This window comes from Aquila chrysaetos, chromosome 16, assembly GCF_900496995.4.
Source record: "Aquila chrysaetos chrysaetos chromosome 16, bAquChr1.4, whole genome shotgun sequence".
Lineage (NCBI taxonomy): Eukaryota > Metazoa > Chordata > Aves > Accipitriformes > Accipitridae > Aquila > Aquila chrysaetos.
In genome coordinates, this window is record NC_044019.1 from 7,118,416 (window position 1) to 7,137,167 (window position 18,752).

Below are 18,752 nucleotides of genomic sequence, written 5' to 3' on the forward strand. Positions count from 1 at the left end.
TGATTTCAGATACCAACAGGATTTAAGTGGCTTGAGTTGTTGTTTGAGACTTGGCTGGATTTTAGGAGGCATGGCCTCAAGGGACGTGGAATTTCATCCCTCTTCCCAGCCAAACAAGTGCTCCTTGTGCCAGGGTTTGCGGTGGCTGCAAGGTTCAAATGGAGTTTATGACACTTCACCAACTTGTTTCCACTTTGAGCTTGGGAGGAGACAGGGCTGCATTCAGGCACTGCAGTGCCATCCATCCGCTGCTTTGTTCTTCCTGACCTTACAACTTCTGGGAGTCTGGATGGCAAAACTGGAATGAAAACCTAAGTGGTGAAAAAATTACCTTTTTCTTATGGCTGTGGTTGGGCATGCTCCTCAGGTGAGAGGAGACTGCTTGCCAAAGTATTTAGTTTCCAAACTCATTCTTCTTTAGATGTTTCTATGTCCCTATCTGCCTGGTCAGAATTGGTGTCTGTGTACAGAGGTGCACGTGTCCATTGGGATGGCCTGGCACATGCCCAGGGGTTCTGCTGTCTGGAGAAGTGGGCCGGTGAGGTGGTTTCCCACTGCAACCTCATCTTTACACAGCTGGTATTGGCACAAGGGAATGGCACTGGGGCTTGCAGCACTGTGTTTTCAGGGGAAGGAAAAGGACGGGGAGGTGGAGGCCTGATTAGCATGATGAGGTCTGTGGTAGCAGGAGGTTGGAGCAATAAGGAAGGTGCAGTCCAGAACTGGACACGATATGATAAAAAGGCAAGGTGGCAGCAAGCTGGGGTTGAAGGCAGGTTGAAGAAGGTGGCAGGAGTGAAGCTCAAAACTTTGGGAATATTTGGGCACATGAGCCGTAAAGTCAGAGATTTTCCTGCAGCAGCCAGTTGTGGAAGGAGTTACGGTCTCTGAACATGAAGCCCCTCGAAGCTTTCACAAATTCGTCACAAAGCCTGAGAGACCTTAAACTGCTTATGAAAACCAGGGTTTCTGTGCAATCAGAACTGTGTTCTGGAGGTGCTTTAGTAAGCAGTAGGTGCTGCCACCCTTTGTTCCTTCAGTGTTTCAGAAATGCTGTGACCATATAGGAAGGGAATAGAGAGGTGTTTAGTCCTGATTGCATTATTCTCTGAGCTGAGCTTTGGTGGCAGGTTCAAACCCCTCTGCTGCAGAGTGGTTTGCACAGGTGCCACTGGACACAGGATTTGTGATGGGGACATCAACTTGGAGAAACTATACATTCTCCTGTGGAATTGCAGTGCTTGTTGTCTGTGAAAGAAGTGTCTTTTTCTTTGCATATAAAGTATAGTCAGAGCACGGTCCATATTCAGGGTCGTTTTTTAAAGTAGATCTTAATTTGGAATGTTGTGTTCCCTTATCTAAACCTGACCCATGTGCAGATCAATTCAACTGTGTTAGGAGCTTTGTGGAAGGTAAGTATGGAGGAACTGAATGGTTTACTTAAAACTAAAGGTGGTCTAAATGCAAAACTCAGGACTAAATACGAGCTTTGGAGGAAGGGCTGCTGCACCTGCATGCTGATATGAATACTCAGTATCTGAGCAGATGTGAAATCCATGCCAGGGTGTGGAGCTTTTGTCTTGTGTGCACTGCATCTGCCTGTGGCTGACACCAGCCAGGCTGTGGTTTCCCTTGCAGCCTCATCCAGGACGAGGAATACCCCATGGCAGCGTGTTTTCTACGAGCGTGCACGTCACCATGAGGGTAAATGTGCTGAAGGAGGTGAATGCAGTCACCAAGGGCTTCTCCAGCTGTTGGGACTGAGTTTGTGTACTGTTTCGGTTACCAAGCAATCCTCTCCATCAGGGCACCTGATGCAAGTCCTGCGTGCTCACTGCTGAGATGGCATTTTAGTAAACGCGCATTACGATTCCAATGTGCTGTTTCTTTTACAGACTGAATTAAATCGTGGGCAAACAAAAGAGAGACACCGTCAAAATAACAGACTACCAAGTCCACTGTAAGTAATCTTTGTTTTTTCCCTAGTGACTTATCCTGGATGTGTGCACTGCCCTTTACAGTGGCCTCAACCTGGGGACAGGACTTGCTTTTCTGTTTGTCTGGTTTACTTTGCTTTTTCTTCAATATATTTGAGAAAATTTTGCCTGGCAAGTCCTCCCAGTGCTGCAGTAGAATTTTATATTACTGAGTCTAGTTACAAGAGGTAATGACAGGAGATCTACTACTGCTGCCCGCTGTTTGCATTGTAAATTGCTCTCCGTCATAAATCAGTTTAAATGTCTAAGGTGGCATCTGCCCTTTTGTTCAAAGCTACAGTTGGGTTCTAGTTGCAAAGACCATGATCTCCAGGTAGCAGAATGCCCTACCACCCTGTGCTTTGCCCATCACCTTATCTGCTTTTATAAAGCATGGACATGCAGGTATTTGTAAGAACTGAGGAACATTGTGGGCTACTGAAAACAGGGATCTGTTTTGCCACAGATGTGTCTCTTCAGACTGATTCATCTGTAGATTAGAAAGGGGTAAATGCTGAATATGGCTTTTCCGTAGACAGGACATTTTAGTGGCTGCCAGTAAGAAGGGAGCTGTACCTGTCCCTCAGCAGAGCAGAAGTAGGAACTTGTGCTTTGCCTATTTCACTCACTTTCACAAAACTTGTAAGATTTTAAAATATATTTAACATATGTCAAATATGTTGGTCATTGGTTAAATTTGGTTAAAATTGGCCAAATGGCTGAAAAGTTATCACAAGGAATAAACAGGCGGATTTTCTACTAGCACACCAGGCATTCTCACATAAGCCTGGCATCCTTAAAAACAGGCTAAAATTTGGTGTATAGAAGAAAATGCTGTTATGGTTGGAATAGTATAGAAAAGGCAGAGTTGTAATAGCTTCCCACTAATCACACTGGATCTGGATCTGGCTGGGACAGGACCAAACAGCAGAGAAAATCCTTTCATCTGCTTGAATATTGCAAACAGCAGAGTTTTGCCACCAACGGGGTTTTAAGGACCCACTGTAACGAGATGTTTCAGTGTCCTGGAAACAAAAGACAAGAGACAGGAAGCCAAGCACTGCAGTTTTCCACATGTCACTTGAAAGGAATGAATTCTGGAGGCCAACCACAATGTAGAGAAAGGCCTGATGCCTTCAAATGTCTTTTCAGCGATGTTCCCACCTGGAGCTCAGGTGTCACATGCAACCTGCAGCATTTCTCTTCACACTTATGGGGGGTCTCAATCCCAAATCCAATGGTAAAGAGCTTGTTTGGGTGCATGGCTGCATATATGTGGTGATAATCCCAGGGACAGAGGGGCCAACCTAAGGCTTGACACTGGTTCCTCAAACCCTTTAGGAAGACTTAGATGAGGTTTAGGATTGGGAGAGACTGTGTGCCTGGGCCTCTTTGCAGGAACTAATTTCAGCTGTAATAAGGTAATTCAAAATACCAACAGTTGTGATTTTCTAAAAGAGCATTTCTAAGCATTTTATCTCAGGCTTTAGGGTAAAATTCTGGTCCCATTAAAATCAGAAGGAATTCTGTCATTGATTTCTTTCATCAGGGTGGCAGCCTTTGTTTCCGTCATTGCAAATGAAACAGGCATTTCTGTTCATGTTCACTCCATTGCATTTCAAGTAAAACCCTAAGAAATTATGTTTGAATAGAAATAATAGCTGGAATCCCCAGTTTTAGTGCCTGTACTTTGGATTTGGCCACAGACATGCAATGTTAGCATCTGGAAACCATGTGCCATAAAATCCATGTGATTTTTTTCTTAAAGAGTTGCTGATGTTGTGCCAATGCCATGCACTGCCTTGCTGTGCGTTAGCTGCTGTTGTGCTGTTCTACAGAGAACACAGTGCAGAATACATGCTAAGTGAAAGTGATAAGCAAAAATAGTAGAGGCATAACACATGACAAAGAGAAGAAGCTACTTGGGTCATGAGGAGGAGGAGATGAAAGTAAAAGCAAAAGACGTGCCTTTTCTGAGGAAAAAGGGGAGAATTGGGAAAGTGTAATGAATATTAAAAGGCTGAAGTCTGAAGATAGATTTTGAGCGAGGTAAAGAGAATAGAAACTGGAAGGAAAATGAGGAAGATAAAAACAAGAGTTGGTTTTCCCACCCGCGTTAGTCCCATTGCATTTCCAGAAGGAGCCAGTCGGAAGCTGTCTGTGTGCAGAGGAGCTCTGTGGAGGGCTGACTCGTGCCAGGCCCCTTGTCTCTGCCAGCTGGAGGGAGGCATCAGGCAAAAGAGAGAGGAGCAGGAACAAGATCTCTTATCTGATGTAATGCAGTGAGATGCTCCTTAGCTACTCTAGGTTGTATCTGAGCTGGGCAGAATAGTGTTAGGCATCTGCAGCCAGCTTTTTGGGAGCTCTCATTCCATTCCTCTACCATGCCTCCAAGTTCATAGGGGAGAAACCCTCCTACAATTTTTAGCTGGGTGGACTTCATTTTTTCCGCCACTTTATTTTGCACTGTTGAATTTTCCTTGTGAGAGGTATCAATCTGGAGTAACTGCATCCAGCTAGGAGGATTATCTTTTGCCATTGCCATTCCAGGGGTCATTTCCAGTAATGGAAAAAATATGTAGAAAGTAGCCTGAATTGCCCAAGAATGTCTGTGCTCACTGCTGTAGGCAGCAGGTGTGCTTGTTTGTTGACCAATTCTTTAAATGTTAACTTTTGTGCAGAGCTTCTAACAAAATCAGCTGGGGCCCATGTGTTCATCAGAGGAGGCTGAGGATGGTCTGAACATTTGGGATGATACTGAATCATCTCAGGAAGCTTCCTCACAACCCTAATTATTATACACTTAGTAGTGGATATGGAGCCTATAGGAGAAGACACAGTATTAAAATGTTTTTCAGGCATTCTTGAGTTGGCAGTTCTTAAATGTGAGTGCTTGAGTTTGTGGGAGGCAGTGTTCACTTTGCGCTTGCTGAAAAAGTCTCTGCTTAAATCCACTTTACCAAATTAATATGCTCTGTGTGTCATGAGTGGGGCAAAGAACAGCATCTTGGGCAAAAATCAATATGATAAATAAGCTCCACAATTGTCTTTGATCTTGAGTAAGTCCTGTGCTGTAAGTACAGTGGTCTAAGTCTAGCCCAGACCATGGTCAGTGTTAGTCAGCATCGAGGAGCCAGCACTCTCTAAAAAGGGGGTTCAAAATGTAATGAATTACTCTCATAGCAATGAGCCCATAAACATGAGGCACCATTCTTAACAAGTTGGGACAAGTGTAGGTGCTCTGCAGGTCCTGGGAAGATGTGAAGTTCATGCTGGAGGGGAGCAGAACCTATATTTGGGGAAAAGGAAGGTGAAGTTTAAAGATAGGACTGATTTTCTGTATATTTACCTAAAATGTGGGTGTCACAGGTGGCCAAGTAAGCCACTAATCCAGTCAATAGGTGATGACATCTCAGAGCAAATAATCTCACTGAACTGAGACCTTAATGTGGGATGCATTGTCCTCCTTGGTCCCTCATTGGCGCCTGCCTCTCAGTGATAGTACAGGGGGTCGTGTCTAAGGACTTGAACCCTGACTTGTGGCCATCTAAGGTTAGGTGAAATCAATCCTATCCAAAGAATAGACAGTTTTTAACCACTTTTGTAAAGTCTAGTTGGTCATGATGTGTCCTAGGGTGTTATCATACCTTCAGACTCTGCTAAATTAAACTAAGTTACCTTACACTCCACGTCTCTCTTTTCTCATTGAATGTGGAGAGTCCACAGGGTTGTAGGAATGAATAAGGAGTGGGTAATCCTTGGAGGACTTCATATTGAACACAACCAACCTCTTCTGCTGGCTCTTCACTGTTGCTCCTCAACATGAAGTCAGGCCATTGTGCACCTAAAATCTCAGTCCCCTGTGCTTCCCTGTTTTGCTGGGTTTACACTTCAGCCCCAGCCATGCACCCTCCCCCTGCATGGGGCAAGGTCAAAGCAGCAGGGCTTTGAGCAATTTCCCATAATTAAACCAACGCAATTCTGTCATAGCAAGGCACTGCACCCTAAGGCTAATAGCTTCGTAAAGAAGGAAGCTAGTTCTTTTCTCATTGTAAATTACATGTATCAATTTGCTTCACTTAAAAGCACCATCTTTATTTTCCTTAGGAGTATTCCACCCATTTTCTATTCCATCTCTTGGTGATGCTGTCTTATTTCAGTGGAACCAGAGTATTTCCTCCCCAAGTGTCTCATTAATAGCTGTATTTGCTGACAAGGGTGGTAGGTTTAATAGAGCCTCCCATTCAAATTCATTGTAAGAAGGGTTCCCCTTTACAGACAGCCAATTTCGACATCCCGCCTGTATGAAATACATGCATGCTTTAGAAGTTGGATTTGCACCATTGTTTGGTAACAAAAGGCAGGAAATTAAAGAGGCAACATTTCAGTAAAAGAGTGTGTGTGCTTTCTCTTTACCTGCTATTCTTGTAAATGACACTGAAGATTACTGCAAGCTTAAGAGCGGATTTTATACAGAAAAGATTTGCTTTTTATTTGTCAGTGAATGTATGTGCTGCATTAGGCAGGGCTTTGTATTTAGTCAGCTTTACTGTGTAGTCTGTTTGGAAGGGAAATATAATTATAAAAATTGTAAAACCATAAAAGTTTGCAGGAGATTAGAAGGAATTGAAGTTTGAAACCATTTTATACATTTTTCAAAACTGTCTGTGTTTCAGGTTACTGTCTTTTGTTACTGCTACAGAGCCAGGTTATGTGTGCATTAAACTGAGCATGAGTCCCTGAGGTTTGACTTAGTACAATTTATATTTAGATTACCATTAAAAGTAATGTCTCATGAATGGTAGATATTCAATCAGTTATTCTGAATTACTTTTGTGCAAAATATTTACTGTTATTCTCTATAGGAATAGCAGCATTTAATTACTTAAATACAAATGCTAAAGTAATTTTTTCTGTTTGTTTTCTTTTGGATGTAATTACAGAAATGTGGGAAATACTTTTCCAAGGCTTTTGAACTCAAAAGTGGAACAGAAGGCAGACACAGGGGGACATACACCGTTCAGTGTTATTTTCCTTGCACAGGAAAAAAAGATCATTATGAGATGAGCACTAAAGTCTCAAGTTTTCAAAGGTTTGCATAACAAACAAGAGACACATTGTGGGTTGCATCTTGACTTTGAAGGCTTGCCACTGTCAACTGAAATAAAATGGCAAGGTTTAAAGCCTTAACCAAGTTCACAAGGAAAATATTTGGACTAAAAGTTTTGGAAAGTTTTCTCTCTTTGAAGTAGTTTGTCATGTGTTACCAATGTGAACTTTATTGACCTTGAAACATTTTTTTTTTTTGAATCAAATAGCAACTAGTGACACTTTAGTAAAATCTTAAATCAACAACCATCTCCTGGCGGCTCCAGCTTCATAGCAAATGCAGGCAAAACAGGGAATCTACAGAAGAGACCTTTATTATTCGTAAATGAAGCCTGCCAAAACCTTCCCGAAATAGCATTCAAAGACCCTTTTAAGGTCATGGATCCTGAACAAAGCCAGAAGAGCACAAAAAAAGCTGAGGAAAGTCCAAGAAAGAGGCTTCCCAAAGGAGAGGCTTTCCAAGCCAGTATTTCGTCCACAGCTACGTACCAGGGCAGCTCTGCTTCTTCGCAAGGAACCCCTCTCCGAGATATCATATCACAGCAGCACTTTTCTGGTTCTTTGTCGATTCCAAGAGAGGAGTCTCAGGAGAAGACTGGACATCAGAAGCAACCTAAGCCTTCCTCTTTTGAACATCCTCCCCACGTTTCGCAGCTTCAGCAGCACGCACTGTCACCAGCATTTATGTCTCCTGGGAAACCAGAGCATGTCCTTGAAGGTCCCACGTGGCAGCTAGTTGATCCAGTAAGACCAGGTCCCTCTGGCTCCTTTTCATCACCTGGGCTTCATTCTCACCACAGCCAGCTCTTACCTTCCCATTCACCAATCATTCCTGGAGAGGACATGCCGTCCGTTCAAAAGGTCTATATCCCTCGCCCTTCACAGGTTTCCTTAAAACAAGCTGAGGAAGTGCACAAGAAGGAAAAGAAACCTCAGAAGCCAGGCAAATATATTTGCCAGTACTGCAGCAGGCCTTGTGCGAAGCCAAGTGTGCTCCAAAAACATATCAGGTCACACACGGGTGAGAGGCCATACCCTTGCATTCCATGTGGCTTTTCTTTTAAGACTAAGAGCAATTTGTATAAACATAGGAAATCTCATGCTCATCGAATAAAAGCTGGACTGGCCTCAGGGATTGGAGCAGAGATGTATCCATCAAGCTTGGAAATGGAAAGGATTGGCGGGGAGGACTTTGAAGAGCCAACAGAAGGAGAAAGCACAGATTCTGAGGAGGAAACGGGTGCGATGTCAGGCCATTCGGTAGAGCTCTCACCCAGGCAGAAGCACACCCTGTTGTCCAGTAGTTTACTGAGTGGAGGGAGCCAAGGCTCCAGCCATGACCGGTGTTCTTTGTCTCATTCCAGTATGTCTCAGTCTCTTGAGGACAGCACCCAGTTTGTGGAGCCATCGTCAGACCATGCTCTGAGCCATAAATCTGAAGATACCCATACTATAAAGCAGAAGCTTGCACTCCGCTTGAGCGAACGGAAGAAGGTCATAGATGAGCAAGCTTTCCTGAGCCCTGGGAGCAAAGGGAGTACTGAGTCGGGCTACTTCTCAAGATCAGAAAGTGCAGAGCAGCAGATCAGCCCACCAAATACTAATGCAAAATCTTATGCAGAAATTATTTTTGGGAAATGTGGTAGAATTGGGCAAAGGACTGCAGCATTAGCTGCAAACACAACCCAGGGGTTTCCGCACCTGTCTACTGAAGAGAAACCTAGTATGGTACCATTATCTGTGCCTAGAACACAGGTTATTGAACACATCACTAAGCTAATTACAATTAATGAAGCTGTTGTAGATACCAGTGAAATAGATAGTGTTAAGCCTAGAAGAAGCTCTTTATCTAGACGTAGCAGCATTGAATCTCCAAAGTCTGGTGTATATAGAGAACCGTTTCAGTTTGATATCAAGTCTGGTTCCAGTAGCCAGTTGGATGCATCAAAAGTGTTGACATCCCACAGTGAAAAAATTAAGCCCGAACAATCATTGTTGTCACTTCAGCAATCCCACAGTGCCACAGAGACAGTGCCTCTCCTAAGAAGCCACTCAATGCCTTCTGCTGCATGCACTATAAGCTCCCCACACACCTTTAGAGGTAGCTATTCATTTGATGATCACATCATGGAGCCTGAAGTCTTAAGCCGCAGTCAAGCGTTTTCTTCCCATCCTCGAATGCTAAAACGACAACCAGCTATTGAGCTACCTTTGGGAGTAGAATACGTCTCGGAGGAGGTTAGCTCTGCGAACAAAGAAACTGTTTCCAAACCTCCCGAGGAGCCTGAAACCAAGGAAAGCGATCTTACCAAAAAGTCACGGAAGGGTCCGAAAGTTAAAGGGTTCATGTACGAGTGTAACGTATGTGGTGCTCGGTATAAGAAAAGGGACAATTATGAAGCCCATAAGAAATACTACTGTTCAGAACTGCAGCTCTCAAAGCCTCGTTCTTCCACTTCCCATACCTCTTCAGAGACTGAGAAAAGTGTTGCGGATCCTGACACGTGGCCCCAGATGATGCATTACAAGCTAGGGAGCAGTTTGGAGCTCACCCCGCTCCGAAAAAGACGAAAGGAAAAGAGTCTCGGTGATGATGAGGAGCCTCCAGCTTTCGAGTTGTCTGACACTCCCTCCTCCAGTACTGGGCCAGGGACTCAGTTTGCAAACCCAGCATCATCTGATGTCACTTTAAACCTAACCCGTGAATCCATTAAGTCACCAGCAGATCCGGGTAAATCCGCACCTTCTGATGTCAGTGCCAGCTTTCATTCCAGGAATACCAAACCGGCTTCGAGTGCGGAAGGCAAAGAGAGAAGAACAACCTCGAAGGAGATCTCCGTCATCCAGCATACGAGCTCCTTTGAGAAGTCTGACTCTATCGAGCAAGTGAGCAGCTTGGAAGGAGAAGACAAACCCTTGTCACAGTACTCATCTCAGCCGACACCCCAGCACAGCCGACCACCTCACTCCCTGCAGCCCAAGCTGGTACGCCAGCCCAACATCCAGGTCCCAGAGATTCTGGTCACGGAAGAGCCTGACAGACCAGAAACGGAGCCAGAGCCTCCTCCAAAAGAGCCAGAGAAAACAGAGGAATTTCAATGGCCGCAGAGGAGTCAGACCCTTTCTCAGCTCCCTGCGGAGAAACTCCCACCAAAAAAGAAGAGGCTGCGGCTGGCAGAAATGGCTCAGTCCTCCGGAGAGTCCAGTTTTGAATCAGTCTCTCTCACCCGAAGCCCAAGTCAGGAAAGCAGCGTATCCCACGGCTCCAGCCACTCTGTCTCGTTTGATCGTGAAGATCACAGCAAGTCAGAGTCAACTAGCCAGCCCTCTGAATCCCACCCAAAGCCTCCTGGCATTGGCTCGCATATGTTGATGGTACCAAGCCACCATCATCATTCCAGGGAAATGAGGAGATCTGCTTCTGAGCAGACACCGAATGTGTCCCATCCTTCCCAGATGTCAGAGACCCGCAGTAAATCATTTGACTACGGGAGCTTGTCGTCCACTCCTGCCTCAACCCCCGGCCCCTCAGCCTCCTCAGCTCCACAGGAGAGAAGAAAATGCTTTCTAGTTAGGCAAGCATCCCTCACTAGACACCCAGAGCATGAGCCAGACTCAGCCCCAACAGGCCGGCCAGAGACAGAAGATCCAATTCCTTCTTCAAGTAAATCTCCTTCAACAAGTTTGCCCCATCAGCCTCCATCTTCATCCCCTTTGCCCTCTCATGGTACTTACCCAAGTGAAAAGAGTCAGCCAAAAGACAGCCCTCAGCCAGCGTATACCCAGCCATACACAGAAGCTCTGCAAGTGTTTCATCATCCTGTACCACAGCTAACGCTGCATGAAAAGCAGTTCATGTCCCCACAAGTTTCTATCTTTCCCTACCAGCATCTCCTGCCACAGCCAGGGCAGTCTGCAGAGCTCTTCGCCACACACACTATGTCCGACATCCTCTCTGCTCAGTTCACCATGCCTCAGATTCCTCCTTCCATATTTCAGACCCCACCACTGCCTCTCCCGCAAACTCTCATCCACCCAGGCCCGCTTCATATCGCTCCTCCGTTAATGTCTCACCCTGCCGAGGTGCCGTTCAGGCAGCATACTTCATTCCTGCCAGTGCATTACCCTGGCTCCTCACCGATCCCCTCAGCCTTTTTTCTGCCTCTTCAGTCTCAGTTTGCTCTCCAGTTGCCAGGTGAAGCTGGTGGACATTTACCACAGATCAAATCCAGTTTATTCCCAGCAGCAGGAACCTCCAGTCTTTCCCCATGCACAGAATATAGCTTGGACAGTAGGTTGCATCCTCTGACCTGCACAAGTCCTTCGGTGTCTGTATCCACATCTCAGCTCGTTGTTCCTACGCGGTCAGACCCAATGGTGTCACTTGTTGTCCCCGTTCGCATACAGACAAATATGCCGTCCTATGGGAGTGCGATGTACACAACGCTTTCCCAGATTCTGGTCACTCAATCCCAGTGCAGTTCCTCTTCTATTGTTCTCCCGAAGTTTGATGATCGCCAGCCGAAGGGTACCCTGGTCTGTAGCGCTGATGTTCATGGTCTAGGTTTCGATCTGGCACAGATGATCACAGAGGATCAAAGAAACATTTTCCAGAGCCCGTATCTGAGAGTGCCCTTACCCTTACCAGAACGAAAAGGCTATATGCCACTCACCTCCCCATCAGACAGTGTCCTTGGACTGGAAGGAGGCCCATCAACAGTTGGTGGAAGCAAAAGGATGCTCTCTCCAGCTGGTAGTTTGGAGCTTACAATGGAAACACAACAACAGAAGAGAGTGAAAGAGGAGGAAGTGTCTGAAGCGGAAGAGAAGTTGGAAGTGGTGAAGCCACCCAGTGCAATAGAGGAAGGGAAAAAGCAGGATAAATCTCACTTTCTTACAGAAAGCCAAGGCAGGGTCGAGGTTGAAACACCACCTAGTTTGTCCTTAGAGCAGTCAGAGCCAAAGGAAATCCCAAGTACTTTGCAGCAAGCTGTGTCCCATTCAGGTTCTCCAAGTTTCGAGGCACTGGACGAGTATAAGCAGCCAGCTGGCAAGCAGTTCCTCAGCAAGGCACCTTTGCAACCTGTGAAGAAAGAAGACTCCAAAGAACTGGTGGAGCAGTCTCCACCAAACCCTCCAAGCCCTGCACCTCTGTCTGAGGTCACTCATAGTGCAATGAAGTCTCGAGAAGGTACAGATACGAAGAAGGTACTTCAGTTCCCCAGTCTCCACACAACCACTAATGTCAGTTGGTGCTATTTAAACTACATAAAGCCAAATCATATCCAGCAAGTTGATCGACGGTCTTCAGTGTATGCCAGCTGGTGTATTAGCTTGTATAATCCTAACCTTCCAGGTATATCCACTAAAGCAGCCCTGTCCCTCCTGAGGTCCAAGCAGAAGGTGAGCAAGGAAACCTACACCATGGCTACTGCTCCACGTCCAGAGGCAGGCAGGCTTGTCCCGTCCAGCTCCAGGAAGCCAAAAATGACAGAGGTAATGCAATCCTATATATTTCTCCTCATCCATTTGGATACATGGGAAGAGGGGGATGAGGGATGGGGAATTGCTATTCTTAGTTTAATAGGAGTTTATTCATCCCTCTCTGTTTGGTAAGCACTTGTTCTCAGTGAAACTTTTAGAATGAAGAAGCTAAAACCCAGTGTAAAAAAAAAAAAAAAAAAAAGGCAAGCCTGCTCCAAGGCAACGTGCCATATTTCTGTTCTCCAGTTTCTACTTGCCTTGTAATCAAAAGAGCATGTAGGAGTCACCACCGCACCATGAACTGCCACTGCTCGAGCACAAAGGATTAGACTTGATTTGCATTTGTCTTGATATTTCAAATAGCTTTACAACTTTTTTTTTTTTTTTTTTTTATAAATGCTGTTATAATTCCATACATTTTGCATGTTATAAATGAAAAAGGATTACCTTGGGGAAATGGGATTCTGTCTGGTTGTGCATCTACTGATCTCACATTAATGAACATGGAGAGGCATGCTTAAAAGTATTTAAAAATATTAAAGGGAGATTTGCAAGTGTATTTAGGCCCCCAAAGAAGCGTAAAGGCATGCAGTGACATTTATAAAAGTGCCTCACTAGGTTAGACATGGAGTCTTGTTAATACACCCATGTCATTTGGTCCATTTAGTTAATGTCCTTAGCTGTCTGCCGGCTTTTCCAGGTATCTAGGAATATTTTATACCTGGTCTTTAGAGTTAAGGGGAGCAAGGCAAACAGCTTCACAGGGGCAGAGCTCACCAAAGGCATCGGCTTTATGGGCACAGAAGTCTTTGAGACACTTCTGGTAGCTGCCTAGTGTTACGTATCTCATTCTGAGGCCAGACTTTTCCCCTCTTGGTTAATGCTGAACCATACAGATCCCTTTAATCCAGATCATGTTCATGTAGATTAGCAAACAGAATTGCTTTAAAGATTTTGCAATTTGATATTCATCTCAAGTCAATTTATATTGATGGATTATTCATTTTATTTCTGTATCATGAAATGAACTCTGAATATTAAATTTATCATAATCGCTGCTGCAGCTGCTGCTTATAAATATGTCTTAAAATACACAGTAGAGTCACTTTGATTCAATAAATCTTTATTTCTATTCAGCATTTCCATCATTCTTCTGCAGAAATCCAAAAGACAGAATTTCTAGGGACATAGGGGCAGATAATTACCTGTGCAGTGCAATAACCACACTAATGCTTGATATTTATGCACTCTTTTTCAAAGGATTTTATCTGAATGGTGTTGTACCATCCTTGATTTCATTCTCTAATAGAAGTGCCTGTGCTCCTCTGAGCTTTGCTCTTTGACATGGTGCTAAAATGCACACCAAGTGTGTGTTTCAGAAATATAAGACCCTCATACCCTGAAGTTAAAGGTTAAGCTCTAGACAGGAATTGTTCAGCCCTTAGTCATCAAAATACCTATTTCACTGCATGCATTTGCTCAAAAGACTCAAAAACCTTTTAGACCAACCCCTATAAGCTGACTGGTGGTGAAAGTTAAGGTTTTCATGGTACAGTTTGCAAAAGTAAGAGTTTGTCCTGCCAAATTCACCTAGAAAATGGCGTAACCTAAATCTAATAGTAATACCTACTGCTTAAAGGAGTACGGTTTGCAGAAATTGTGTTAATTTCAATAGAGATAAATTGATCTCATGCCAAGCAGAGAAATAATTGTTGATTAGATGATCAGTGGGAGTGCAATCCTCAGTTTAGTTTTTAAAATACATATGACTGGCACAGATTAGGAAGTAGCGTTGCTGGTTACTCAGGAAGATGCGATTAACAGGAGCTGTGTAGCAGTAGCATCAATCAGAGGTTGAAAGTTCAACCTTCAGTTAACTCTGCTCTAGCTATTTCCCTTAAATATTTTCTTCTTTATGTAACTATAAGTTGTCAGTCAACACAACCGAAAATGTAAAACAGCTCTAATATTTTGTACAATTATGCATGCAGCAAGCTACCAGCAAGCAGTAGTACTGTATATACTGTCTACGTACTTGGCTTGGTTTTTAAATTACCAGTGGGATTTACTGAGCAGATCAATTCTGAAGTGACTGTAGGCTCCACCGTGCATGTAGGGATGGCTAATTACACTGTATCGGGCTTGCACACTTTGTAAATTAAACGAGATTGTAAAAGGGGATAGTAGTGACTGTATGATTTTGGCTCATTCTGGTGCCTTTCATCTGTCTATGTTTTGTGCTTCAAAAGTTGCAATAAATAAACCTCATGCTACATCTAGAAAGTCAATTGTTTTGTATTCCTCAGTAAATAAGGAAATGAACTGGAAGGTTATCACTAGCATTGTTATAAGCGTGTAGCTCATATCAGGAGATGAAGTCATTAACAGCCAAGGTTTAATTTTTGAAGGTGCTCAGTGTGTCTCCTACCACTGATTTCTCTGAGCACAGACATCTCCATGTCCAGAGACACCAGCTTGAGACCGTTTCTGTTGTTAAATTGTTAAAATGGTTCCTGGCACCGTTCTGTCCTGGCCTGATAGCCCTCTCCCAAGCAATTCCTGGGCACATTTAGGGAAATAGGACAGGACAAGGACCGTTCTCAGGAGGCATCTAGGAAGAGTATATGGGTCTAATGGTGTGGACATGGGCTAATTTGCACAAGCCAGCCCCAAGGGCAAAGAGCAGTCCCGGGTGCATTTAATGCTCTAAGCTGTGCTCCTGAAATTACTCACAAATTTGAAATGTTTGACCTCAGTTTTGCAAAGCTACTTTTTAGTGAGTCCATCCCTCCTCCTACTGAGCATCTGATGGTAGTAGCAGCAGCATGCTGCTCTGGAGGCTGGGTTATATCCCACTGAATTTTGCATGTCTCAGTTTGAGCTAGTCACTCTTTGGCTTTCCGTATAACCATGGGAGACAAAGAGGCACCTCTTGGGTGATTCATCCCCCCTTAAGATAAGTGTCTAAGGTAGGGCAGATGAATCACCCTTGAGAGCTGCCACTCTTTCCAGCAACTGTAAAGAGTCAAGGGTGACCAGCTCTGCTTTAGACTTCTGCCAGTTCATTGGCTACGTTCAGGCCAAAATCCCTCTAATAACCCTGGTCTCTCAAACACCTTCAGTCTGTTTCCATAAATTATATATAAAGCAAGGATATGGGTAATTCAGTTGAACTTCAAAGATATTCTTGAACTTGTGCAAAAAGTAGCCTGGGTGAAAGGCAATCTGCTTTACTCTTTCAGAGCTTTGGAGACCCCTGTTATTTGTACTGTTATGTTGTAGGAGGGCAAGATCCCAAGAATTCATTCTGGATGTAGAAAGCTCCCCTTGCATCGTACAGAGCTAGAGAGGCAGCTGTAATATTTAGGTCCATATATTATAACAGATAACTTTAAACATGCTAGATGAGATAGATGTCAGTGCATGACTTTAACCTTGGTCTAAACAAGGGGTGGCAAGTTTAACAATGAAAAAGCAAATTTTACCCTGGGAACATCTGGGGAGGTTGAGGATTATTTTCTCCCGTTGGTTTTGTGGCTTTCTCTGTACTGCGCCCCTGGCAACAGGGTTTTGGTGGAAGGAAATCACCCGAGAGCTTTGACTGTCAAGTGATTTATATCAAGTTTAGATGGCTAAAGTCCAAATTTGTGTGAATGTGTGTGTATGTTGGGGAAACCCAAAGGTTGAGGTTAAATATATGAATTCTACAGATGCCTCCACTCTAGACCTTTGTAGATGTATATGTCAGAGAGAGGATTATCCAAGGACAGAGCAGTGGATTTGGGAACAGAGACCCATGGCTCCACCACATGCTCAGAGTGACCCCGGCCAAGACACTTCTCTTTATGCCTCGGTTTTCCAGTTGGCAAGAGCTGGATAATATTGAGCCACCATATGCAGGGGGTGATATAAAAACCTGTAAGTGGTCACAGTAAATATAACATAACCAGCAGGGCTCAAATCCAGAGGCCCTGTTTGATAAAAGGATGTCCTAATTACTGCACTTAGCTGTCAGGAGCAGCATGTGCGGTAGATTGCTGGCTCTTTCTGAGGCTGTTTGGTCTGTGTCTGTCTTAGAGTGATTTTGTATGTAATCATTGATTGTTTTGCTCTTTTGGGGAGATAGGTTCATTTGCCTTCGCTCCTTTCTAATGAAGGTCGAAAAGATATAACTAGAGCTGAGAAAGAAGAAGATAAAAGAGGAAAATCAGAAGAAGAGGCTCTTGTAACCAAAAGAGGGGAGCCAGTCAGGATCAAGATCTTTGAAGGAGGGTAAGTGTCTCATTTTATTTCTCTTTTTGTCACAGTTGTATGGGAGTTACTGGTAACAATGATGGCAAGTCAGTGAAGGTGCCACATGGAGGTGAGCAGAAGGCCAGATATAGCTGGATTTCAACTTACTTTCTACAGCCACTGTAAAAACCTGGCCCTTGAGATCAGCAGATACTCCGGACTGCATTAATTTTCTTTTTTTGAGTTGTCTTTAAGTTAGCAAGCACCTCGACCTCTTTTCTGAGTGGGTGGTTGAGCGAAGACGGCTGAAGAACACAAATACATCTTGTAGCTGTTTCTGATGTGACAGAGGTGTACTCCATATCTTCTAAGTCTTTCCAGAGCCTTCTCCTGAAAATGATGTTCCTAATGGTTTTTACCATTATCAGGAGGATCTGGGGAGATCTTTTCTGATGCCTGGGTTTTGGGTGGGAGACAAAAGGATAATCGTTTATGTGATTTTAATCCCACCCAACCAAAGTAGCTCAAACCAGAATGGATGCAAGATCTAAATTTCATCTTAATTCTCGGCTCCAGGTAATTCAGAGTACTCTTCAGTAATTCAGCACCAGTCTAATACTACTGTTTATCTTTAAAAAAAAAAACCAATCAGCTAATAAGTAGCATGTCTGTGGGATACAGTTAAAGATCATCCTTCCTGTGTTGCAGAGGGCGCCAAAGAGATGTAAGAAATCCCTCGCAGGATTCATCAGTCCTGCTCTTGCCATTGGGTGGTCTTGTTTTTTGTGTGTTAGAAAAAGGGTTTAATTAGTCAGTGGTTGTGGTTTTCTGCTGTTACCAGTTGAAGTTTGCTTTTATTTTAAAAATTTCATTAGCAGATGATCAAACTAGCTAACCAAAAGAGTAAAATAGTGCTTTGGGAAAGGAAACCTGCTTGTTTGTTCAGGAGAACTCACCTCTCACCCAGACATAGGCACTATGTGCCCAGCTCAGGTTTAGATAGATGTCAGCAGTGAACGGTGAATGCAAAGAGCTAAAGTAGTGGCAACCTCTAATGGTTATGACCTGAAGTGATTTAGGGAGGGAGCCAGGGAATGCCAAGAAACCAACAGACTGAGAAATAGGATGAGTTCAGTATGTTGCCATCACCCTCCTGTAGCAGATAGGACCCATGGGACTAACTGATCTCCAGGTTTTGTTGCTTTAAAACCCATGAGAAGCCTCCATTCCCCTCAACTGCATCATCCCGGAGCTGCAGCCATTTCAGGGGGACTCTTGGACTCCTTCCTAGATGTGATTAAAGAGGCTCAGCGTTAACATAAATGAAAATCACCCTGTCCCTTGCAGAGCAGCTCTGCAGAGGGTTTTTGGGGAGAGATGCGGTGGTGCTTGGTGCTGGCTGCTCCCCAACTGCCCCCACCGAGATGAGATGCGTCTCCATGTCCCTGCGCTCACGCGGGGAGGCTGTCTGCGTCCCCGAGCCCAGCACAACGGATGCGGAGTTACATTTTCTAAACGACAGACACAAAATAAAGCAACTTTTCCAACATGTTCTGTGTAAGCCAGCATCAGGGAACGTATTAGTCATCCTGAACGTATGTTATGTTTTATTTTAAAGTTCCTGTAGCACTGACTTAAGGCAGCCGTCCTTCTGGATGTGAGACAGAATATAGTAGCTGTTTAATGCCAAGCACAGGCACTAATGTAACACACCAGGTCACAGAAATAAATTTTATATCTAAATTACATGGCAATACGCACTGCTAAGAGGTCAGGCAGGACAGGCAGTTCTCCTGAGGTGCTTGGTGCATACCTGGTGGTCCGTGCCTAGTTCCCGCAAGGTTTCTGATGTCGAATGTTGAGCCTCAGCAGCTTGTGTCTGTGAGGATATTTTCTTGCAGTGAAGGAACAAGCCTGCAGATGAATCCGCAGGGTGCCTAGTGCTTTGTG

General features: G+C 44.3%; 1 protein-coding gene across 12 annotated transcripts in view; it reads left to right on the plus strand.

The window, feature by feature from the left end:
• HIVEP3 (HIVEP zinc finger 3) overlaps window positions 1-18,752 on the plus strand; it is a 276,516-nt gene that overhangs the window by 197,275 nt on the left and 60,489 nt on the right. For all 12 annotated transcript variants that reach the window (XM_041129228.1, XM_041129231.1, XM_030039183.1 and 9 more), the window contains 3 exons: window positions 1,896-1,960; window positions 6,920-12,581; window positions 16,696-16,841. In XM_041129228.1, the coding sequence (XP_040985162.1) occupies window positions 7,464-12,581; window positions 16,696-16,841 (5,264 nt within the window). In that variant the 5' untranslated portion in view covers window positions 1,896-1,960; window positions 6,920-7,463. The remainder of the gene's footprint in view (window positions 1-1,895; window positions 1,961-6,919; window positions 12,582-16,695; window positions 16,842-18,752) is intronic.